A 26349-nucleotide genomic window follows, 5' to 3' on the forward strand; every position below is an offset into this window, starting at 1 on the left:
GTAATACGTGCCACGGGGAAAGAGCATGTGGAGGCGAGGGTGCAGCTCTGTCCCTTTGCTGTTGAGGGAAAAAGTGGTAGGTAGGTATGGGTTTGTGTGCCACTGTCAACAGAGGGCTGCTGGTTTTTGTTTCCTCCATGGATAATTATGCATACAGTGAATTTCTGAGTTACAGGACAGCAGCGCAGCAGATCAAAGCATTTGTCCAGTACTGGAATAAGATGGTGCACAAGCCTGAAATGGTGAGCTGGCTCTGTTTGCTCAGCTGACAGCAGCATAGCAGTTGCTAATTCCATTGCATCCCCTCAGAACAAAAAAGCAGAAAATGTAGCAACCATCAAGAGAAAATACAGAGAGACTCTGTATTCCTCTTTCCACTAAATATGCCCAAATGCAGGCAGACAGCTCTCTCCCCTCACTTCCCTGAGCGCAGAGTGTTTGCTTTATCCGGTGATGTAACAGATATTGCTAAATAACAGACAAACCTGATATGAACTCTCCTACTTATCTCTGTGCCGGTGCTTACACGTGGAAGAATCTTGTTGCATTTTTCACTTGCTTTTAACAGCATTACAACTAGCGATGTGCCACTGCCCTCTCCTGGAAAAGCACAAGAAGTCATGCTGGGCAAGTGGAAAAGAAAACCAGAGTGGCATTTTATAAATGCGTAATATTACAGCATTTACTGCACTTGGAACTGGAGTAGCCATGGTGGTGTGTTCTACCTACCCCAGTGGCCTGCCTCCATCACTGGTCAGGGTAACATATCGTGGGGAAGGGTCATGAAATCACATGGAAAGTGTAAGAAGATTCAGAGCAGGCCTTGGCAACTACCCTTTTCCTTCCCCTTCTTTATCTTTCAGTTTCCTTTTCTTTCTTTTTCCCTTTCCCTTTCCCTAGTACTGCAGCAAATGATTGTCCTGAGGATGGGAGTGCTGTGATGGGGCCAGGAGCTCTGAAAATTAAAGACTGAGTAGCCAAAGACCAGCTAAGTGGAGGGTGAAGGGCAAAGCTTCCTTAGCATAGCAGCAGCTGGAGCACCGGACATGAAATGGCTGCTCTACTGCCTGGTTTGCATGATTGGTTTCCCTGACATTAACTTCTAAGCCCTTTGCCTCATCTGCTGACCCATATATGGTTTTGTGTCTTTATACATAGTAAATGCATAACAACTTTTTATAATGGCTCTATGAATGACACACTGCTACCCTGTAACTTGGTACCCATCCCTGTGGTTACATAGATGTGTCTGATTATTGATCAGCCTTTCATAAGTAAAAAAATGAAGTGGCATTTTATGTAACTCAATGGGTTACAGTAGGAAGCTGTTAACAGTAGAGGATTAAAATAAAATTGTTCTTGATATTTAAAAAGTGATGAAATGTGAAAAATAAATCCACCCCCAAATGCTGCAAATCACTCCTTACACGTTTGGCACCTGCCAGGATCCTACATGATAAAAAAACCTGGGTTCCTTCCCTCAGAGGGTCTTCTTGCACTGTTCAAGGCATAAAGCTCAAGGGTAGTGTTCACTGTCCACACAAACACATGGACAGACCATCCACAGGCACACCCAGCATCCTCATTAATAAATGCCACTTAGGACATGGGGGTCTTTTTGATGGCTTTCTAAAAATATTACCGCTAAATCTTCATATTCTGTGCATTTTCTATGATGACTTAAATACAGGGGAGCAGATCTGACACATTTCAGCAGGCTTCCATGTTCTTTGAAGGTAAACATTTAAAGGTAGGCGATCAGTGTGTTACATTTAATGTTTACACATTGCTGTGTATTAATCAAGTGATTGGCTGACTAGAATATTTCAATGGTGATCAGTCAAAGTATGATTACAAGTTAAATCAAGTTATTGATAATGAGGGACTACACTCAGCTGGAAAGAGACATGTGAATAGAAATAACTCCTGAGTTTTAGATTATTCATTTCTATTACTTCTAAAAGACCATCCCAGCATATTGTCTGTTGCCTTGATTTTCCTTTCATTTCTATGACACGACTGCTACCATAAACAAATGAACTTGCATAACTTCCAGATCATTCACTGGATATAGAATTGAGTAAATCACAAAAGGGAAAAGCATATTTTGCAAAATGCGTTCCTCTGATGAGACAGTTAGTCTTGCACGTTTATTTCCAACATTTTGGCTAGGCATGTACCTGTCTCGCATACTTAACAGACACAAGATTTCCACTGAGTAATTTTTGCCAATAAACACTAAAAAAGGAAAAAAATAAAAATCAACCATTCACTATTAAAAGACTTTAATTATTTGGAACACTAACACCAAGAATGTTTACTTGATATTGTTTCTTTCCACTTTAGTCCACCTTCAAACCTATTATACTATATTCCACTGACTAGTATTACAAATTGCACTGACATGTTTCCTTATATTGTAAAAGATAGAACTACAGTAAATTGTTTCACAAGGTGTTTGGAAAAAACATGTATGAGAAGTTATTCTTTCCCTCTTCTTCTATGATGACTCTTAGTTTTAAAGTAACATGAACAGTCATTATGGAGCTAAATATATTTGACATATTTAACCTCACAAATAAATAAATATATACAAGGGAGGTTACAGCATGTCAACTACAATGTAGAAGCTTTACATTGTAGAACTGAGAGCATTCAAGAGCATCTAACTGACACAGACAGTTTAAGATTACTACATGGTAGTAACAAAAGAGAAAAAAATCTTAAATCAGCAAAAACATAAGTAGCTGTACATTAAACTGATAGGTTACAGCTCAGCTTCAGTCAGGATACTGTGTTTGCTTTTTATTTATATTTTACTAATCTATTATGTTTTATTGATTCCTCATTTTTTTCAAGAATGTTTAGTTTTCCTTCTCTTCACTTCTGAACACCTTAATCAGGTAGAAACCTCACAGTAAGCTGCTATGTGAACACTATTATCTACAGTAGTTAAGCAAGTGGGATGACAAAATATAAGTTCAGTAAATGCTTGTAAATAATCTCTCCCTAAATTATTTCCCTTATTAAAGATACATGACAACACTCATCCCTGTGAATAATTACATTTTAAGTAAATCAGGTTGACTTTCATTCATACCACCACCTAAGTATCTGCAGTTAGGAGACTGAGGTTTCATTAAGGTCTGTGTAGTGACAGCAGTGTTTCTGGACGGAAAACCATCAGGACGTCCTTCTCCCACCAGGTGTTCGCAGCCAGGGAAAACACGTCATTTGTGCGGTCACAGCATTAAATGATCTCTGCACGCAAAAGCGCATGCAAAGAGCAGAGAAAGGCACAAATCCTCCTCCCTAATCACTGAACATCCACCTGCTTGGCAACTGAAAAATCTCACAGCACAACTTTCTGGTCACCTTTTGAATAAAGTTAATTAAATATTTGGTTAAAAATATTTTGGTAAAAAAAAGCCTTTTTAAAAATTAAAATTCCTGTTAGGAGACATTCTCCTCTGAAAACATTATTTGAAAATAGCTTTGATGTTTTGGCTCCTGCTTTCAGTGACACGCGCAGTTACAATTTTTACAAAACCTGTCATGGGGCAAGATGTGCTTCACGAGGAGATGCACTTTTGGCAGTCATGGCTGCATGCTAATGTGTCACACATTTATAGAGATTAGAACAAGTAAGCATTTTATGCTCTTGTCTCTTCTCTACACACACACACAACTCAGTGTCATTATGCACACAGAATAGCAATGTGAAATTCCCTAATGTTGCCTGAACACTGTTTAAACTCTGTGCCTCCAACAACCTCAATCAAGTCAACAAACAGGGGGGCAGGAGGGGGATACTGATAACATTATGTGCCTGGAAAGATGTTATTTATTTATTACTGCTAAATGTATTCCAGGTTATTCTAATGCTGCAATGCCATCTGATGGAGGTGTCTACACATACAGCATATCTGAAGTACAGAGATTGACAAATAAACCCATGGGCTTACAAAGTAACGTCTTGTATTTAAATACTTACGTTTTAGCACCGTTCATTGTTCTTAGATTGTCTGTGGTACACATTGTGGTTTCCTCTGTCATATTTTCTGTGTGCATTATTATAAAAATATGTGTGGAGAGAGACCTAGCTATATATGTATATATCTATATATAGTTGAATGTTTTATATTTTGTTTAGTGAAAAAGAACATTAAACACAGAATTGTGATGGGAGATGCTGCATTTCATACATACCAATCAACAAATGTTGAAACATGACTTTGTAAACTGTCTGTTTCCATACACATCAATGGGCTTAAAATTTGCAAGAGTTACTAGCAACCTGCATTGCCCTCCCTGCCAGCACATCTATGCAATAAGTGTGTTTCTATGTACATGAATACAAAATAGCCTGAATTTACAGCACATACTGTTTTGGTAAGCAAGATTTGCATGATTAGGTCTATTTAGTCAAAAATGGTTTAAAATAACCCTTTAACACTGGTGTTAGGGTTTTATTCACTTACAAATAAAGAACAGACAGCACTAGACGGTCAAGAAGCAAGAATCTAACAAGTGTCGTAGGGGAAGTCCATATTCTTCAAAAGAAAAGACCATCAGTAAACTGTTCAATAAGAGCTTGCCTGTACTGCGTGACATGTCTGCTGTTTTCTCCAGGAGTCAAGACTTCCTTCTGTTTGGACTATGTAATTTAGAGTTAGGCTTGTGGCTCTTCAGTCTTAAAAAATATTTACACAGGATTACAACTAGCTGTCCAGGCATCATGTTGGCTGGCACACATTTAAAAACAGTTCAATACCATGGTGGAAAATTGCCTTTTTCCACAACAGTAAAAAGGTAGAGAAATTGGTCCTCGAGTGGAAGCTGTTAAGAGGAGAACATTATAAACTGGGAAAAAATAACTGAACAGGTCACATTCTACAACATCCAGTATGCTCAACTCTAGGCAGACTTTTGTCTTCCTTTGGTTCAAAAAAATCAGAAGCCCAGTTAGAACTTTGTGCTGTGACTAAATGTGTCGGACATGATGATATTTTTATAGAAGTTGTCGGAGTGAGGATTGCAGTATCCCTTGACTTTGTCAATAACCTGGTGGACAGGGATGATTGATGTCTGTTCTCCATCCTCTTGGGCAAATTTTGAAGATGGCTTGTCAAGAAAAACATTCTCTAGGAAGAGGAAAAAGCAAAAAGAAGTTAGGGCTTATTAAGTAAACTCATAGTTTAAGAGGCATGTCACTCCCACATAGATATGCCTTCAATTGCCACTACTGCTGAACGAAATTACTGCTGCCCTAAATGCCTGCAAACAACTTTTTGGCTTGGCATTGCTTCTTCTAAATTCTTTTCAAATGCCTGGTTTTGTAGGCAGACCTCTCAGGTCTCTCTTGAAATTTAATTATTTCAACAGTGGAGGTTTTAAGCTATGCACAGAAATAATGTTTTCTGTGCAGAATGCAGCAGAAGATGACTTGCATCTTAAATCAGATAAACAGAGCCAAAAGTTGCTCAAACTTTGCACTTGCCTAGCATCACTTTGTCTTTTCCATAATGTGGAGGGTACAGACTGAACAACTGTGGGGAGGAAAAGATGCAGAAAACTGGCATCCCTTCAGAGTTCACATGCTGTAAGCCAAAGATGAAGCTAAAGAGAAAAAGGAGTGAGGCAATTCCCACCTGGGCTTGGAAAGTCTGCTTCAGTAGCTAACGCTATTGCTGTTCAGAGAACAGTCAGTAGGTAGAGCTCATGTAGTGAGCAATGAGAAGGAGGGAGCCTGTATCTCATTTTCTCAAGTACGTTGTCCTAATGAGTTTTCCTATCTCTTCCACTATAGTGAATAAAGCTGAAATTAATTCTCTTAAACAAGGTAAAGTTTGGATCATTGCAAGCTGACAGTAAGATGGAGTATTCTGTGAAGCAATGTTTTCTACAAGCGACATTTTTGATGGCTGCTTACAAGACCTTGGTGAAATCACCTTTAAAAATTTCTTGGTACAGGATAATTTAACATTTTTTCATATTATTTAAACTATGATTTCATATAAAACTTGTTTCTTATAGAAATAAATAATTATTAAAAAATAAACAGAGAAGTAACCACCCCTGCAGAAATCATGATATCAAGCCATAAAAGAGTATGAAGTGTTGCATGAAGAAGAAATGGATTGCAGAGTGAGAAATCAAAACAGTTGTACTCATGAAAAAAGAAACAGGCATACCAGAAACATTTTTTCAAAGCACGCAAGAATGTCCATGAATCACAGCAAATAACTCCATGTCCAATAGCAAACTGTTGGGTACTGTGTGCCTTTCAAACACACGCATTTATTAGCCAATGGTACTACATTTTGAAGTTTTTCTACATATGGAACATCTTATTACGTAGATGAAAAGTTAGATCTTAGTCTTTAGAGTAGTCTTTTGAAATTCCTTGCAAACATGTACACTTTTTTCCACTAGGCATCATTACATTGTTAAATACCAGCTATTTCCTCATGAAATTTGCACGCACAGGAATTATGTAAGTCCTTTGAAACCAGTAGGGCCCTCTTTTTTTTTAGCCCAATGGACTTCACGCCTAAGTACAGGGTTAAAATCATGTATTACTCAAGTAGATGGGAGTTGTACCACCAAATTCACTGCAGAAATAATTTTAACTTCTAATTCATAGAAGTGTTATATATGGTATTTAAGTACTGTCCACAAGTTTGTGTCAGACTCGTAGACAGCAGGGCCACAAGATGCCAAAGTGATTTCTTTCATCCACCCAGTAGGGTCCACCCAATATTTGTGTCCCAATCAGTGCATTCTGCATTCAACCAGCAGTTCACAGCACAGCTTTCAGTCATATATAGTTTATCATTCAGACTTACTTCGGGTGTGACTGGATATGAAAAAACAATGGCTGGAAGACTAATTCCATAATGGCTATAGACCAAATAGAAACACATTATCTTAAAATTCCTCTAATAACTTCTAAAAATATTAAAAAATTTTCCAAGACTCAATCAGATTGGTTTTGCTTTTTAATGTATGCTTGTGTATGGGTGTTCCAATTTAATCTCGTTTCCTTAGACTACTGTACACAGGCATTAATGTCAGGACATGGTCTGTTTTCTGAAATGGTATCTTCCGAATACTTCACGCCCCATGCAGAGTGCAGAATCCCAGAGTCTGAAGCACGCTTATCCTTTGATTCAGCATCAATGGCACAAGATGTAATAGTGAGAAACAAGCAGCATTTCTGATTAGCAAAGTCCTTTAGGTCAATGAAGACATCATGCAAGTGGCATCCCTCCACCCTGTTCAAACCATGCATTCAACAAAAGCAATTCTCACTTTACCTGTAATGCTCCACCACTGATGAGGAAAGGGCCTTAGAAGACATTATCTATACCACAAACACATGAATGCTTGTGTCAATTCCAGGGAGCACATTATAACCGTATTAACAAGAGTTGCCAAGACAAGTAGCTATTGCATTATTTGCCTGCAATTTAACTAAGACATCAAACTGAGAAGTTTAGCTGTATTAAAAATCAGAATCTTAATGTTATTTTCTACTATTTTAACAAGTAGAAGATATGTCAGTATTTAAAAACCTAACAGTAGCAAAAATTCCTTTAGAGTATCATAATAAAATGTGTATTTGCAGAGGTCAAAGCAAAATGTACTAAAATTTTAAAAATATAGAGAAAACTGTGGTATTCTGTTAACATCCAATAAACAATCACATTACAAACTACGATTACATTACCAACTGCAGTCCCTTTTAGGAAATAATTCATGCATGGGATTAAGCTCACCACTTCTGAAGAAAGAACATGAGCATGTTCTAACTGCAAGTTTCTTTTATCTTACTTCTTATCTGGAAGTGTGTTATTGTTTTGCTTCAAGAATGCATTGCAAAAACTCCAGCACTAAGTGTCTTTAATTGTCAGACTGGTAAAAAGCCCTGAGTCCAACGAAACATAAGCATATTTTTATCATTAATCCCAATACCAAGGGTCTAAAGGTTGATCTGCCGTGAGTACAAATGGGAAGTCTCTGTCTGCAGAACAGAGAGTGCTCTGCAGCGGAAAGGGCACGATGCTCTCCTCCTCTACTTTTAGATTAATAGTGGCACCATGATCGGTGGATGTTACTGTCGCTGTTCATGGAAGACTGCTGACAGAAGTGGCACTTCATAGGAGAGAGAGCTGAAGACAGCTTGCTCAGGGCAGCTGGGTACGTGGCACATCAAACCTGAGATGGCAGCAGGGACAGGCACACGGTGAGGCCCGTGCCAGCTGTGTGCTCCCAGCACGGCTGTGGATGGCAGTCCTGAGAGCAAGCTCAGGTACACTGGGGAATTTCTAAGATACCACTCATTTTTACTGTATTCAAAACAAATGTACTTCATGCATATTCTCGATAACCAAAAAAGATTTACACTCTTACAATACCTGATGCACAACACCTCCTGCTAATGGATGCACTGAATAGTGGTTAGTGAGAAAATAACTATGTAATTCTTAAAAAAGGGGATTTCTAGACAAAAATTGTGTGCCTAACTGAACATGGTAATGATCGCCAATAAAAAAAAAGGAAGGTATTTCCTGGAAACTATGCCACATATCAAGAAAAGAGACTGTACCATCATAAATGAGACATTGGGGACTTCTGAAAATAATTTATACTTAAGAAAAAACATAACTTTCCTTCCATTAAAACCGTATCTTTCATATCTAAACATTGCTTCTAACAAATATTTTAAATCAAGTAAACACATCTTTGGGATAAATATGTGTGCAGATTTTATTTCCACTATGTTTTAGAATAGGAATCTGTGATAATATTAAGTGAATTTGTACAGGACAAAAACATGAGTTCACAAAGACCCAGTAAGAAAAAAATCTCAACTATTTAAGTGATTTTCTGAAAATTTATCTCAGACATAAGCAAACAGACTTGCAAATCATTCCAGTTCCTCTCTTTTTTTCCTCTTTTAAAGTGTTCTTAAAATGAGCACATTTTTATGGCATGAGTGGAATACAGATGATGCCTTTTATTACATATACCATTGACATCTAAATAAATAAGCAGTAGATATGGCATGCTATTTGTATAAGAGAAAGACAATGCATACTCTGGGAACACAGTATCAATTTCCATGTAGCCTCCATTTGTCTCTTTACCCATACATGTATTACAGTTAAATGGAAGCAGTTTGACCAAGTGAATCGGCTGTGGGCTTGGTTTTGGAAGACTTGATTCCTATTTCCAGCTGTGCTGCTAGCTTTCATGTTACCTTGGGTGATGAACATCATCTCCCTGTACTTTGGTTGCTCTGTGTCTACAATGGGATAATGAGACTTACCTTCTTTTAGACAAGGAGGTGAAAATGCTATAAAAAAGTAAGGTTTGCTTTCATCATGCCTACTTTGTTTAGTATGGGAACATACCCAGATCACAATTATATATTGGATGTATTGTATATTAGGTTAAGATTCTTATTGAACAGTAACATATATTTTAAAAACATTGAAACTATATAAATTGGTGAAATTTTCTCACACTAACTGGGTAGAAATCCAGTACCTTAACTGTACCTTAACTTAACTGTACCTTTAACATGAGACTACTTATTTACAGATGCACTGTGTTACAGTGCAAGACCTCACCTGTATGGCTGTTCCGTTTGCAGTATGTATTCATTGTAGATTTTGATTTGGATGTTAAGTAGGTTGAATTGGAGCCAATGGAACTAGAGGACAAGGATTTCCCGAGATTATCAGAACTCTTCTTTATAATATTGGTTGCTGTTTTGCTCCAATCTAAAAACGATTGAAAAGTTTTACATAAATAATCACTGTAGGTACTAATGCCTAATTTACTCAGTTATGAACATTTCAAGTATCAGATGCATTTCTTAATGTTGCTTACAACAAACAGCCTATCCTTTCCCTGTCAGGTAGCCTCTGGTTCTTAAGAAACACAAGAATTATTCTAACTTGATTTACTTTGCTGATCACCACAGTAGTTAAAATTGGTGGCTGTAACACTCTAACAATCATTTGGCTGGATGGCAGAACTGTAAGATCTGTCTTTCCAGGATGTAGGACAGCAGTGAAGATCTGTAGCAGTATAAGGATGCCAAAGTTTCATCACCTGAACAGAGAAATCCAAAGGGATAGATAGGAAAGGGCTGGATAGGAGCATTTACAGAGGTCTTGTCATTTGAGGGTTTGATCTGCTGAGATGGATATTACATAGTAGTGGATTTGCACTTGTTGTTATAGGGTTTAGCATATTGGTGCACTATTAATAACAATGAATAATAACGGTTATTCCGTAGTTCACATTTGAAGAGTTTTGTCCAAACCAGTAACACAATAGGCCCTTACACCGGAACAACTTCCAAAATTAAATTAAATAACTAATACCAATAAACTTATTGAGGAACACTGACACCTAAAAACTCATCACAAGTGTCCCAATACCAGTAGAATAAGTATATCTGACTACTTATATATCATATACTTGCAGGTAAGTACAGGTAGTTTCACACTTTAGTCTTGTTGCCATTATTCACTGCATTGCAATGAAATTCACAAAATGGAAGAAAAGTCCAAATTAAAGACACATGGGCCAATTTAGCCTTGATTTAAGTCAAGACAAATATTTTATCCTAAATCATTGTTATAGGGTATAGGTTACTATTTCTCTGATCTAGCTATGACAGTGTGGCAAGGCTTTGGCTTGTTTGTTTCTTTGCTTTATCACAGCATGCCCTAAAGTACACTTTAACCAGATGGGTATGCAAGTTCACATTTGGCTTCTGTTTCACTCTTCTGCCTGCAAACTTTGTCAGGTTCATGAAGAATAAAACCAGCCAGTGGTGATGGACTGGTTAATGCTAGGTGTAATGACAGCACATTAACTACATCACTGAAGTACTCAAATCCTTCAGGTTTTTATTTCTATACCCACAAGCTGCTCCACAGCAGCATAAAAATCTGGAAATAATTTGGTCCATCTGCGTTTTCCGGTTCACAAGTTACAGGATGAACCACATGGAAACTGAATATATGAAACAATCTGGATGCCTGATCTGAATGAATATGGTTTTCCTAATTTGTATTAACTCTTTGAAATCACAAATCAGGTTTTCTTACTACAAAGTGAAAGCATAAATGTTTTAGAGTGTACAATGAGAATGCATTCCCTAACCAAAAGAGAGCAAGACAAAGCAAAAGTCTTGATGGCAAAGCAGTTACTTAAAACCATGAAACAAACCTTGGATACTGAGAGAGAGAGGACACAAGGATATTTGGTGCACTGTTATTATCCGGGATAGACTGGCTTACCTTACTAGACAATGAGCTTATGCCACCTTACATCAACTGTAGATTTCAACCCTGGTCATTGTGCAACAACCACATAAGCAAGAATTATATGGTCCAAAATCATTGCACCAGAGAGCAAAGCAAGATCCAGTTGACTAAACACAGGAGTCAAATGCCATCTCAGATGGCCAAAGGTGCAGGAGACTATAAACGCAGTGTCCCAAGTGTTGCACTTTGAAGTGTCTAAACCAGCTGCTCTCCTTTCTCTCTGAGATAAATCTGCAGATAAAGATGAACTTCAATTCTGGAATCTAATCTGGCTTCTGCTAAAGGAATTTTCTATGTTTTATATGATGAATTATATGGTGAAGCGCAGAACAGTTTGAAAAGGGAAAGATAAAAGCAAAAGACGTCAGAGTATTTCTATCTGCCTTTTAAGAATTGCTCCTATGTCAACCTAACAGTCCACACAATTCAGTCAACAAACTGTAATGTAGGAGGAAAGGAATAAGACTGGCTTTTGAATGACAGAGTTTGAATCTCTGGATCTTTATTTAGTTGGGTTTTTTTTTTTGTAGGCCCAAAGAGCCTTCCAAAACCATGCTTATAGCACCACAAAATTTACCAGCTGCCTTCAGTGGAAACTGAAAGAGAAGACTTGAGAATTTTTATGAAGTGATATCTGAAAAGTCCCTTGGCAATTGTTAGTACTGAAGTGAAGTGACAGCCTATGATTAATCTATTTTTCCACATCTCTGGCTTACATTGTATTATATTAAAAATAGCATAGCAAGCTGTTCACCTGGACTTTTATGGACTACTGCAACATCTAAGGAGGGGAGCTGTGAATTGCTCTTACCTGAATTGTCTGCCAGTCGGAATCTGCCACAACAGAGATGTCTCCTCCATTGTTTCTGTACATTTTCTTTCATAGCACAATGGAATACAAATATAAATAAACCTGCGACAAAAGCAAATAAACAGCAAATGAAGCATGTATTTATAAACAAATAGATGAACTAAAATCTACTAACAAAAGACTATGAAGTACAAGCAAAGGAAAATCTTCTTAAAGTTTTCTAATTGTCATCTATGCCTCATTTAAGAGGTACAGAAATTAATTAAAACTTTCCCATCCTCTAGCTGCTATATAAGTGCTTGGGATATCAGAAGAGAGAGAATAGGAGCCCTTTTATTGACACTGTTGATTTAGATCCAGCTCAGTGTGGATCTTTTGATTTTGTTTTTGGCTTAGAGGAAAATAATTGAAAGGTCTTCTCTTTGAACCAAATGAATATTTTGCAACAGCAAGAGCCAGATTGCAAAGTAAATACAGACACTATTATATTAGCAAGAAGATATTTTATCTCCTCCTGTTCCATATCTACAGAGCTGTGGGCTGTATTCTTTTAAAACCAGAAGTCTTGTAATAGACACTAAAGAGTGCCCTGAAAACACACACTTGGATGTATGTGCATCACGTGCTTGTACTTGAAATGACTATGAAAATGTTAAGAATATGTTCACGAGTACTAATTAGGTGTCCATCTACTTACTTCTGAAGAAAATTACCTGGTTTGTGCATGCAATTGCAACAAATGTGTTTAAGAATGTTTTTGTAGAGTTCATATTTCTCATGCAATTGTATAATCTTTATTGTCAAGACAGAAGATAAGCATCTACCACGTGGTAAAGAAGGTCTTAACTGGGTGTATGGTATGATTTCATCATTCTACAGAGATATTTTGAAGCTAAATGTAGAAGTTGGAAATCTCATATGCTCCTGGTGCTTCCCAGGCAGGCACTGGCTGTGGAATCTTCTGTTGTTCTCTGGCTTGGCCTGTTCTTGTTTCACTCTTATTCACTGGGAGAGAGCCAGCCTGGGGCTGAACACCTGATGGCAAAATGTTACTGCCAAATCCCTCATGATTATATCTTGAATATTAATAAATGCTACGTAATGTGGGCAAACAGCGTTAAGTGCCATCCTCTAAGACTGTTCTTTTATGATCATCATGAATAGCTCCGTGTACTAATGCCTACTATGTTTTAGCTGGTAGGACACAATGGCAGGGTATAGCTTGGAAAAAACTGCTCTGGAGCATAAAATTATCCTCTCTCCTCCAAAGTGCTGAGATCTAATTTTGCATGAATACTTGTCATTGAACTGGACTTATATTTGCTTATAGCTGTCAGGTCAGGCTGCAACCACTAGATCTGTTAAATTTAGGTAAAGGTTGTGTCATGAAACACATTTTTTGCAAAATTTTTCAAGAATTGATGGGGAAAAAAAGGAGAAGCACAATTTAAGGAAGGCAAACATACCTTAATGCATCCCATGTGCAAGCTCTGTTTATGGTTACTGTGTTTGTGTTTAGTAAAACATTTCTCTGTGTGATTTGTTTTAAGCACAAATTCCAATGCAGTCACTAGCAGCTCTTACAGGCTTAGAGTTATGCTGCTGTTTGTGGCCCAAAGTACCTCTCAGGATTTCTGTACAGCTATAAACTTAGTAAATTGGTGCTTAATTAAATTGTGGTGAATGTCTGGAACATTCTGAATGGTTAAAAAATAAAATGTGTACGTCTATAGTACTACAAAACAAATGTACTGCATTAAGTACTTTGCCTTTGCCCTGTCTGGGCTTGGTCTCTGAATTTTTTTTCTCTGTATTTCATTGTTCATTAAGTTTACAATGTGCTTTAGTAATACAGCTTTGGTTTTGTTTCCCAGAGCCAAATCAGACCCTAGGCTTGGATCTAGCTTGGCTCTGACTTGAAAGTATTTGGCTTGCCCAGACATATATATAAAATGAGCAGCCAAAAAAGAGATGTTCCCAGATTTTTTTACTCTGAGCATCAAAGGGAGAAAAATAATTTCCTATGTAGATGAAATAGCAAAGTACAGTAACACCAGTAGTTGCTGCAATTTACTTTTTCACTGCCAGTGCACAGAAAACTAAGTTGATGGAGCCTGCTGGTATACCTTAAAATACTAGTGCAGTTTTCAAAAACTTGTGAGAGAGAATAAACATATTTACTGAGGGCTCAATAATTAAGCTCATGCCAATACTGATGAAAGACTTACCATACTGAACTCCTTTTTGCTGCTAGGAAATGCTTCCTGACACAAATCCTAAATTTTAGTTTGCTCCATTCCATCCCCTTACTGCTACATGTGCACTACACCAGCTGTATGTGATTTGAAACATCCTCTTTCTTGTTTCTTTAGTTTTGCCTAGCTCTTTCTGACACAGCAATAAGCGTTTTCAGATACGGGACTGTTATCTTCCTGTGCTTGATATGACAGAGCAGAACGTATACTGTGCCATCTTTGCTACCATAATCTGTGAAAAGCTCATCACTCTTATTCTTTTTGCATTTATTCCTCAGGTTTTTCATTTTCATCTTCTGACTTAACTGCCTTCCAAATATTCATTTTCCATTGAGCAGTGCTATTACCCCACAGAGACTTAAGCAGTGGTGGTCAACCTTGTGTGCACTCTGCACGTACAAGCTTAATTGATTGCACTGGAAATTCTGGTTACAGAGAACTTGTTTAATTTGATCCTTGGCATGCTTTTCAGAGTTTTAATCTTTTTTCATATTCTTCCCATACTTCTAATCTCTCTAGGCTTTTCTGAATTTCTAAGGCAGACACACTGCAGCAAATACTTCATTATGCTGCTAGGGGAGTATCAGAATCTGTCCTTTGGTAAAAAAGTCTTTAGAAAGACACCGCATCCAAACAATTTTTGCATTTGGCCTAGCATTTGAGGTTGAAACTAAACCAAATCAAAAACCACAACATTATCCTCTTTCCACGAAAGCTCAATAAAACTTTTAGCGCAGTAAATACGTCTCAACTGTAACAGATAAAATCCACACAGCGTAACATTAAGTACTTTTTCCATAAAGGGAGGACATTTTGCTGACCCTGGGAAAATTTACATTTTATCTCAATATTTATGTGGCATAACACATGCTCCTCCAATGACATTCTTGGGTTTGTTTTTCGTTATGCTTTTTTGGGGGCAAATTTATTTTTTATCTCAGTATATGTATGGTATAACACATGCCTCTCCAATGACCTTGGCTTTTTCTTTTTGTTATGTTTTTAGTCGTTCTGTATTAGTGTGTAGGGCCAGCGGAGGTGGAGATTCTTATGTCGTTTGGTAGATACGCAAATTTCAGCTCTGAGATGAAATTCTTTTAAGTGTTAGCTATATACTGCTGTAATTTATAACCATTTGATTACAATTTATAGCATTTTTCAGAAGGATGAACTACATTGGAAAAGTAAAATATTAAAAACTTCAGTAAAGGAGGCAAAAGCTAACTACAAAAGTCACTGGATTTTCCTTAAAGAACCAAAGAATGTCCCATATCTCTGTGCTATCTCTCCTCACTGAAACAGGACTGAATTTTGTTTTATGACCTTCTCATGCCTTAATAAAATAGTTATGAGCTTTACAGATTCCCTACAGGAATAAATTAAGGAAAGAGGCTTCCTATATTTGTAATAATCAGTGAAAGGAAATGTTGAAGGTCATACAGCATCTATCTCAACAGAGACTGCTGCAGACTGCTAGTGAGGAATAGTACTATTTACATTAAAGTGCATTTTATTGAAAAGATCTGAAACTAATTAATTTAACTAAGATATTCAACCCATGTGTAGTTGGTATCCTTATTCCACATAAGTATCCACACATGATACTAATGATGTTTTAGTATCAAGGAAAGGTCCAGAGAGCTTGGATCCCAGTTACCTAGTCAAATCACTGGAATTAATATGTCCCGAACAGCAACAGCTCAAATATTATTTGTTCATGGAACAGAAATTCAGCTTACCTTGCAATGAATTGAAAATGGAGAAGAGGTACAGGAAAGGAAGAGTTAAGGGACCCCAGGCAAAAAAGGCAAAGCCCCATGTCATGCCCAAGAGGAAGGTCAGGCTGACCACGCTACGGAGGTTCCTCAGGATCTCTTCCTTCAGGCTCCGATTAGTTCTTTTCCCATTCCTCCCACAGATCTGCACCATCACCACAATAAACATGGCAACATTCATCAGAAACATGATTCCAAAGTAGCCTGCACAAGTCACATAAAAGACAATTTCATTCTTGATCCAGCAGCTGAAAAAAAAATACAAAAATATGATCATTTTTAGATAAAGGAAACTGTCCTCCAATTATCTATATGACTACAAGGCAAATCAGTGTATGTCTGATTCCACTGATGCAGAGCTATACTTTTAAATGAAACCTTTGTCCATTTTCTGCTTTTAAATAGGATGAAGCCCAGTGGAATCTTCAGTGTGACTATGGCACATGGCAGAAATTTGAGGGTTATACCACATTTTAGTTAAAACTGTTTAAAAAGGAAATCTGACCTCAGATACAAGCTGTGGGAACTGTAATCCCATCATGGAAAGTTTAGACTCAGCATGAGTAGCTTCACAACTTTCGTCTGTGTGATGCATAGGATGCTTTAGTAACAGAATGGGCAAACTTGGATCTTCAGTGCCAAAACCTCAAGTTTGTGCCACCTGAGCTAAAGGAGAACTCATACAGCTCTGGAGAAGAAGCAGGATGGGTAGTCCTTTGAGGCAGCCATTTGACAGTCAGCCACGTGAGAGCTCTAGTTTATTCCTCTAGCAGCAAATGGACAGAATGCTTAACATGATACTTTAATAAAGATACAGAATGACATTTTTATTTATCATGATGAAGCTTTGCCAGGCAAGGAACAGAAAATGAAATAACAAACAGTCACATAAAAATTTTGGCATTTGGAGATTATTATCTGGGCATCAAGAGAAGAACACAGAAAGCTAATGAACTACATTGACAAAAGGCTGATTTATTTACAAAATAGACTATTTTTATACTACTTTCTTTGCTCTTACCTAGAGGGTATAGCTTTCATTTAAGATAAACCAAAACAGGTATTTTTATTTTATTTTCATGACAAAACTTATGAACTATTCTTTTATCAGAGGAGTATTTGTTCCTGGCATTGCGTAATGCAGATTTCCCTCCAGTTTTTCTTACAGCCTTCTTCACACTTCAGATTCAAGTCATTTAGAAGACAATTTTGCCCACTTTGCTTGTTTAATGCACCTCTAACTTTTCCAAAGCAATCTGACCAATGCTATTTTTTTTTGCAGACTGCAAATGCTAAACTGTAAGAGATTAAAAGAAATACTCACAAGTCGTCTCCTCCTTGCCCATTAGCATCTTTGCCGTATAAGTCTTTGCCATAAACATGACTTGCATTTGTATTAGCACTTGCTAAAACAATTGCTATCACCAGACCTGGCAAACCTGTAACACAAGAAAACTCGTAGTTTGCTTTCAAATCTCCTAAACCTTCAAAATCACCAGGCAAAGCAGAATTATTGGTGTCTCAATCCCTATTGCTTTAATGCAGAGTATCCTGAGGTAGTTCTATGTCAGAAAACTGTACAGAGAAGTAGAAGGAAACAATTTTTCAAACAATACAAATGTATAAAACTTTCAAAGTACTTAATGGGCATTAATGAATAAGCCTTATAGTGTTCTGTAAGATAGAAAATGTTATTTTAGTATTTGGTATGGAAACTGAAGTAGAATAATCATCTCCCTTAATTACTCAAAGTTAAATTTGCAATTGCACACAAGCTTTCATAATAAAGTGAGAAGAAGAGTATCAAACTATTAAAAAAATAAGATCTAATAGTGGGATGGCATTGAGATTTTTTTTGAGTTTTTTTTTCCTCAGAGATGCTAATGTCACTTGATTAGACCGGGGAACTTGAACCTGTAATTTCTCCACTGCTTCTCTAAGCTGTCAATGTCATATTTTTTTTCTACAGCATTATATATCCTTTATTTAAATGTGTCCAAAAAAATGAAATAAACTATTTTTTTTTAATAATAAGGTAAAGGGAATATTTTTGGAAAACAACAGACAACTATGCGGAAGAGAACTCTGTGCAGAGAGTTACAGCTCGCACAAAAGAAACGTACGTTTCCTGACATGCCTTATTTACATGTCTTATCCTTGCTATGACAAAATAGATTCAAAGGGGAGGAGGTTAATTTGCTTTTCCGACCACTCAGTCCTTGTCCTGTGCTGAGGTTGCCAAAGAGGATGCTAGTTGCCAATGGAAAGACATCAGTTATCAGCTGGACTGAGGTCAGTGCTCTAGTCATGAGGTTAATGGCTTTGTATTGTGTTGTATTATTTCAAACACAATATGTGCATTCAGGCAGAAGGCACAGATTCCTGATATAGAAAAAAATGAAGAATAAAAGCCTTGCTGCCTGAGCCTTGCAGTCATTTTTCAGTATTACATTTTCCATTTCAGTCCTGCAGTGTACACTGCTTTGGGCAGGCAGGATCTCTCTGTGGTTTAAACACTGCTGAAGCTCAGGAAATTTTGTTTGTTTCTGATTCTGCCATAGGCTTTGTACTTGTTGGCAAGAAACTTTAAGCTGGATTGAAACCTTTTTGAAAGTCAATGCAAAGATCCCCATAGGCTTTGCAGTAACTGTGAGAGTTTCTGAATTCATTGTGTGCCATGGTTCTCCACCTCTGATATGACACTAACATTTCCCCTCTCCCATTCTGGCCTCTCTGGAAAGTAAGACCAGTCTATCTGGTCTCTCTGCAGTTGCTCAGGCTGTGAGCTGCTCTGAGTAGAGAGTGCCAGTTATGGTGTATTTGCACAGAATTATACAGGGGAACTCAGTGACAGAGAGGGCTGGCTGCACACCAGCACTGCCACGGGGCGGGGGAAGGAAATGCCACACTAATTTTCATTCTGCTTTGCATTTGTGATAGAGAGTTTTATATAGCATCATTTCAAAACACATGCTATGTAAATACTGCATCTACTGAACTCACCCCAGCCAATGATGCAGAACTTCAGTATGTATCGCCGTATATAGGTGTTGAACACTTTCACTAGAGCAATGTACATATGAACGGCTTCTAGTCCCATCCATGTAAAGGTGGCCAGAAGAAAAAAGTGCAAAAGTGCAGCTACGGCTATGCAGAGGCCATCTATGTCAAATGATGCAATCCAGCCATCAAGCAAGAAGATCAGGTTAAGAAAGAGCAGGGCTGTGCTCAAATTCATCAGGATTTTGGATGGATAATCTCTTCGCAACTTCCTAATGAGAGAAATACAGGTGCATATGATTAATTGGCTTCAACCACCCAAGTTGCTTACAGCAGCTGGATTTATCAGTTTACAAATTAAATAAAAGCACAGGGATCTCCTCTTAGCCATGAGCTTTTGTGGCAATAAGGCATAGTGATGTGAACTTCTGCATGATACCACTGAAGGCTTCTGTTGTATGTGGTGGGAGAAAGACAGCACTTCTTTGGGCCCTTATTGAGCTAATCCACAGTCACAATATTTTAGTGACTGATTTATTATTACAAACCTTCCAACTGAAATATAATACAATGTGGTTTGTACTTTAAATGAAAATTGAAGAAAATGAAAACTTTCAAAACACAGCTGGCCAGAAGTACATCTCTGATCATTTCATATGTTAATCTTTGCTTAATATTTGGAATATACTGTCCAGTGCTTGCTGTTGTTTTCTGGCTTTTTTTTTTTTTTTTTTTGGGCTGGGGCCGGGGGGGGCAGTTTTTTTTTTTTTCAGTAGGATCTTAGAAAGACTGAAGATCAAGTCAATTTTCTTTTTTAACTGATACACATTGAAATGTATGAACTGAGGGGCAAACCAACAACTTCTACCATCTCAGACCAGAACATTATACCATAGGTAATGCAATAGGAATGCAATCATTAGAGATATTTAGAACTCGAAAACCCCCTGCCCACCCTCACCAGCAAACTATCCTTCTTTAGCAGCTACTCTGTCCTGTCCTGTTACAGACAGAATGGTTCCTTTGTGTTGATATGACTTCATTTTCTCTTTTCACTGTTCACAGAACTGTATGACTTCAAAACTTTTGCATTCCCTTGAGTCACTGTCACATTTCAGTAGGACTGCTGTTGAAATTGTTGTAAAACTTCACAATTTATCTTCATTTTATTTCTCTTCCCACTTCTTTGTGTCAGGCTCTAGAATGTAATTGTTCTAGTTGGAAATTTCTCTTTTTATACTTAGGACTTGTTATGCTCACACAGGCAAGGTTTTTTTTGTTTTTACAAAAACCCTGGTTGTGGATTTTAAAATAATAAGTATCTGTTCAGAATCTAGAGGATACTGTACTCCCAAATGGGAAAATTTTGAGACACATTAGCCTTGTTGCCCAGCTTGAGCAGCACAATGCATTGGAAACAGAAGGAAAGAGTCTGAACTTATGTACTCTTGAAAAAAATTTCCGCTTAAGAACATTGTGACCATGATTTTGCAGGTTTTTTTTTAAACATAGATTTCCCTTCCCACACCAACCATTATAACTAATTTATTTTATTCATCACATACAGGTACTTCCTTTGTGATGTTTTTCACAGAACTAATACTTACTCAAATGCAACATATGTCAGAAGAGTTGCAGCTGAAAATATAGCAGATATCCCACAGCCTATGTAAGTGATAAAGGTGAGGACCTTGGTATTCTGTGAGTCTATTTGTGTAACGGTTCTCTGAAGGTCCTACATAAGAGAGGAGGAAGAGGCATCAGTTATAGCAAACACCTTTTCCGTGAGCATCACACTGTCTTGGTAATCACTCAAGTAAAACTCAAAAGTACTTTGGCAGTAACACTATAACCCTGACATTAGGGTTCATGTTTACTGAGTATACTTAGGCTACAGTCGTTACACCTTTCACTTCCTTCCCATAGCTCTTGAAAACATTGTGCTTTAAGTACTATAACTGCTGGGATCAGCAGATAGACAGGGCCTGATACTGATCCTTATAATTCAGTACCAGGAATTCAAATGTCCTTCTCTGGAAATATCTCCCCTTTTCAAACTTTTTAGTTCCCTTGCTTATAGACAACTCTCTTTAAGAAAATGTAAGATTTAAGAAAATCTAATTTTAAAGTATTCATACTGAAATGTGCACTGTTCTGGGGAGTTTCTGGCATCACTTCTTGTTATTAAAAGTAAATGAGAGTCAATGTAGCTAATCATCTATGGGTGAAACCAAGGGCAAGATATTGCATTTTGGTTTTATGGTCTGTTTTGACATGCAAACTACAGTTATAAATAGAATTGGTCAGAAAAAGAGTGACAAAGACAACATTTTAAAAAAACCTGGAAATAAAGCAGGAACATTCTGAGGATTTTTTTTCCAGTTTTCTGTCCAACTGTAATTGCCACATAGTACTGTCTGAGAATAAATGTCAGTGTTATTTCCTTTTTTAAGGACAAGAAAAAATGAGAATGTTTGGATCTATATCACTGTGGAGTAAATGTGCACAAATACTAACATATAACGGTGTCCATTCTACAGTCAATGTAACTGTTGTCCCTAGCAAAACCATCTAGCAAAAAGAAACCAACAAAATGCTACAAAACTTGCCGTTCTTCATAGGAAAAGGAAGGAGCTATATGTAGTTTTTTTACACCCTGCCCCAACCTTATATGACAGTTTGTATATATAAGGAGAGTGCTATTTGAAAATAATTTAATAGCTAAATTAAAGTCAGAAAAGATTATTCAAATGGAAAAGCAATTAAAAGGGTCAAAACTGTGTAAAAATCTATTGGAACACAGCCCAAATTCAAAGAACTTCTGCCTTATTTCCTCCTGCCACAAAAGCATTTGGGGAAGAGAAGGGACTCATTGAATATATCCCAAAGAAAGCCCTTTTTTTCTCCCTTCGATGATGAAAAGTGAAACAAGACCATAATTTAGCTTGCAAAAAGACAAAAAGCTTGTGGCTTTTTCATATCTACATCTGAGCATGATGTGAAGAGAGCTGCTCTATTAAGAAGGCTTTGGAAGGCCAAAGCTGAAAAAGTCAGTGCATGCGGCTCCCTTGTGTGGTTAAGTCCTATGTGTCACTGCAATAAGTTAAATCAAAACCCAAATACTTGCACAGCATGCTGTGATCAGGAGCAAACATCTTTTCTTCAGGTATGTTTTAGAGGCCAAAGAATGTTAATTTCAGATAGAAAGAAACATTTCAGCCCATTACTGAGCACAAAAAATCACCACATGTTAAGAAAAGATAGCAGTATTCAATTTTTTTTAATGTTGGGATTTTTTTCTCTCAAAAACACTTCACGTGCAAATTGCTGGAGGCATCTGAATGCTAGAGGAATTATGCTACTGAGGCTGAAGTTTTCTATATGGTTCCCTCTTTCATCCCCCGATGCGCCGTGCTCTACCTATCTCAGCCACCCAGACTGGAGACTTTGCTCAAGGCTCTGATAGAGTAGGAGTTACACGCTTTGTACAGCCCTCAGTGGGCAGACTTTTTCCAAGAGAAGGCCTGTACTGCAAGGCAACCCCAAAGCTGATTAAAGCCATTTATAAGAAAACAGAAAATACGGGTTTTACACATTTCATGAAAGAAGGTATTGCTTTATACTTTTTGATGTTAGATAAATATAAATCTTGTCAGATTTGCAACCTAAATTTGCAAGGGGCAATTTAGCTCCTTGTATCTCAGGATGAAAGGAAATTATTGTGCTTCCTTGACTTTTCATCCTCATTAGCAGTTTTACTGACTGCAGGACATTTTTCTTTCCCTGACTGTTTTCCCTGACAATATGAGTCCCTTTCTTTGTCCTGAAAACAGCACCTCAACTTTTTCTCCTACTTTTCTTTTTTTTTTTCTGCAAACAACTTCCCATTTTACTGATCTTGAAATTTCGAATCTACCTATACTTATTTCTCATTCACTTCCCTCTTGTTACACTCCCCTGTCTCAGCTGCAGGTCATTTTTGTCAGATTATATTGTTAAAGGAAATGACAGGGACATCCTGCACTTTAAGACTCAATAAGATCAATTTTTTCTGTTTCACTAGTGGAAGTGTTAGTACCGGGCCTTGGTTTTCCACTCCCTGACTTTCTTTTTCACCCAGCCATGTCCCAGTCTTGAAGATGGATGTTATAATGTGCTATTTGTATTTTGGTATTGCTCAGAAGTCTCAACCCCGGGTCTTTTGTGGCACACTATTTTCAAAATTTAGCATACTCTTTTGGACATATTTTACTTTTTATTTTGTAATATTTATCCACTTGTAAAGAACATAATAATAATACTTTCATTACTAATCTTATTAATTACCTCATTCCTGAATCCTTATCACTAGCTATTTTTTTACAAAAAGATAATTTTATGACAATAAGGGGGAAAATTATATATTATTATTAAAAATCATGTGCAAAAAGAATAAACCAAGTAAGAAAAAAGTTGTCTTGACCCAAGACAAAAACCACATTGCAGTTCCTAGGAAAGATAACTGGGTGAACAGTGAGTTTGCCTACCATTAGTACTCCGAAGTGTGTGAGGTGGTTGCACAAGCAAATCGTCTCATTTTCATTGGACTCTGCGTCCACTTGGCAGCCTGCAGGGTTCCAGCCACCACTGCCACCTGTGGAAATGAAATAGGAGAAACTGTACTTTCCAACAAACTCATGGCACCCTCTCTTTTAACAGATTTCTCATGTCATCTTGTGCAAATGCAGAAGTGCTTTCTCAATTTGAATGAGTGAACATTAAAACCAATCAGGAAAGAAGCAAGTGTCAGATTTCGTGGTTTCTGTGGAGAATCACACCAGATGAGCATCCCAGTAATGGACTGCTGCGCGTAAGCAATGGTGGATCTTGCATTAAGACACACCTTAGTTTTGCCTAACAATAAGATGGTTTCAGAATTCCCATTTACCACACTGATGTGATGTCTGCACCTGCCTCCCTCCTACTCATATATCCCCAGGCACATGAAAGCATTAATGGCCCAGGAGCAGAGGGTCCCGCCCTTCCTCTCTGCAGTATGTAATGCAGAAGGTCAGAGTGGATAATCCCAGTTATCCTTTGTGGCCTTACGAAAAAACATGAAGTGAACGATTCCCTACCCACCCCACCTGAAATGGCCATTCTGAAAAATAAGTAGAAAGATTTAATTTAAAAAAGCCGAATGTTAAAAAGTAAAATTGGTATTTCTGATTACTTCTCATTTCATTTTTTCCTGCTAAAATATGAACTAATATTGTGAAATAGTTTATATTCTCTGAACTCTTAAAAACATTTTTGCATAACTCCAGGCAAAATCCAGCAAATTATCTGACTGGCCCTATAACTTTACCTCAAATTCAAGACAGAATCCCTTAAAAGATTGTGAAGATGTTCCAAAACCACTTAAAACTCTCCCCTACTAGAGCAGCCACTGAGAATAGTTTCCTCCCTGTGTGTTTCTCCTTTGATGTGCTTCTTAAGTTTAGCTTCCTAACTAGGTTCTTTTTTTTTTCTTCTTTTTTAAATCCTTCTGCATTCTTCTCAGTTATTCTGTCTGAATTTCCTGCGCTCTGCTACAACTTTGGAAAGTAAATTTTATTTCTTGCAAGACACTCTGTACTAAACCTTTCCACCTCAAATCCTACTGCTAAGGACAGTTACTTCTTTGCTCTATCTCTGTTTCACAGTAAGGAGTAGTAACATCTCAGTAGTGATATCTAAAACAGAAGGATCTGGAAAGTCATCCCAGAGAATGGCTTTGTCTGTGCAAAGGATGAAGAGCTTGAGTTTAACATCACACATGGTTTAGGCAGTAGCAATGAAGAATGAGCTAAAATGATGCCTTGATAATGTGTGTCTCCATATGGGACTGTTATCTATCTACAAGGTGCATGTTGAGTCTCTTTATAAACGAAGCTTGTGTAATGTAGTTCCTAACCCTTCCATGGAAGAAAAAACAGCTTAAGATTTGTAACAGGCACAATCCCACAATTAAATAACCCGACATTTTTAAAATGGCCAGTTAAAAGTATGGCTAAGAACCATTCATGCGTCTGATTAGAATTACTATTTAATTTGCACATGCAGACAGACCAGTGAAAAACTGATATCAGATACAGAAAAGTAGAGAAACTTTATTTACAAATTTAAAATGTTAATCAAATTTACAAACAAAACTTTTAGTAAGAATATTTAACATCTGCTGTTACCTAGAAATGATACAATTTAAAGATTTCACCTAATCCTGCAAGGACTGATTAAGAAGCAAAAAGAGCCAAGACTGTGACCAATTTTAAAACTTAGACACCTTTCTTTCCCACATAAAAGAAATGACAGTATTTTTAAACTTACCATTTTTATTCATATCCCAGAAGACACAGGTAGGCTTAGGATCTTCCTAAGAACACATTAAAAGTAGACTTTTTATACCTCTTTAGACATAAATCTCATCAACATATACATTTACAACAGATGTTTTACTACAAATCTTTTCACTTAATAAGCAGAAAAATAAATATTGTTTGGATTGTTGACATTTTGTCTAGTGTCAAACTAGTACTTACTCTGCTAGAATGACAGATCCACCCAGATTATAAAATCTAGAGCACTGTTCCTCTGCACTGTTCCTTTTCCACATCCTCAGAATAATGAAGTTTTATTGTCTCACTTAAGTTATCCATGAGTATGATGTCTTTACGGAGTCTAAAGTGGAGGTTGTTTTGTGTGACTTTAAAATAATCATTATATTGAAATGTAAGGTAAAGTTAATTGTATTGTGAAATTTATGAACCAGGTTGTCATTACTTAAACAATTTACTTAGGTATTGCTTTTTAACATCTTCTTTCTTAACTTCTCTAGTGCTATCGTCTCTTTTGGAGTAGCTACTGACAACATGTCTGAGAACAGAGTCAAGCTCACACGTTTTTTAACTGAAACTATGTGCCAAAAGGTTGCATTTGGTCTGTATTTCTCTAAATGAATTGTGGTCATCTTTTAACAACATGGTTCTGTCCATTCTTCCTTTGCTGAAAACCACATAACAACAAAATAACTTGGGGAACTATTAACGAAACAATTCATGTTTGATCAAAGAATTTAAGTCATTCTAGAGTTCCAGTGTAATAAATCGTGTCCCTGGTCACTGATTAGGAACACGGTC

At 37.2% G+C, this 26349-nt stretch overlaps 1 protein-coding gene across 1 annotated transcript in view; it reads right to left on the minus strand.

Moving 5' to 3' along the window:
- Window positions 1-4056: 4056 nt before the first annotated feature.
- Window positions 4057-26349, minus strand: part of ADGRG6 (adhesion G protein-coupled receptor G6) — a 115705-nt gene continuing 93412 nt past the window's right edge. The window contains 9 exon segments of the mRNA XM_068404566.1: window positions 4057-5144; window positions 9639-9791; window positions 12163-12264; window positions 16157-16440; window positions 17517-17631; window positions 19196-19464; window positions 20800-20927; window positions 23719-23825; window positions 25541-25586. Coding sequence (XP_068260667.1) covers window positions 4966-5144; window positions 9639-9791; window positions 12163-12264; window positions 16157-16440; window positions 17517-17631; window positions 19196-19464; window positions 20800-20927; window positions 23719-23825; window positions 25541-25586 — 1383 coding nt within the window. The 3' untranslated portion in view covers window positions 4057-4965.

Source organism: Nyctibius grandis, chromosome 1, assembly GCF_013368605.1.
Source record: "Nyctibius grandis isolate bNycGra1 chromosome 1, bNycGra1.pri, whole genome shotgun sequence".
Classification (NCBI taxonomy): domain Eukaryota; kingdom Metazoa; phylum Chordata; class Aves; order Nyctibiiformes; family Nyctibiidae; genus Nyctibius; species Nyctibius grandis.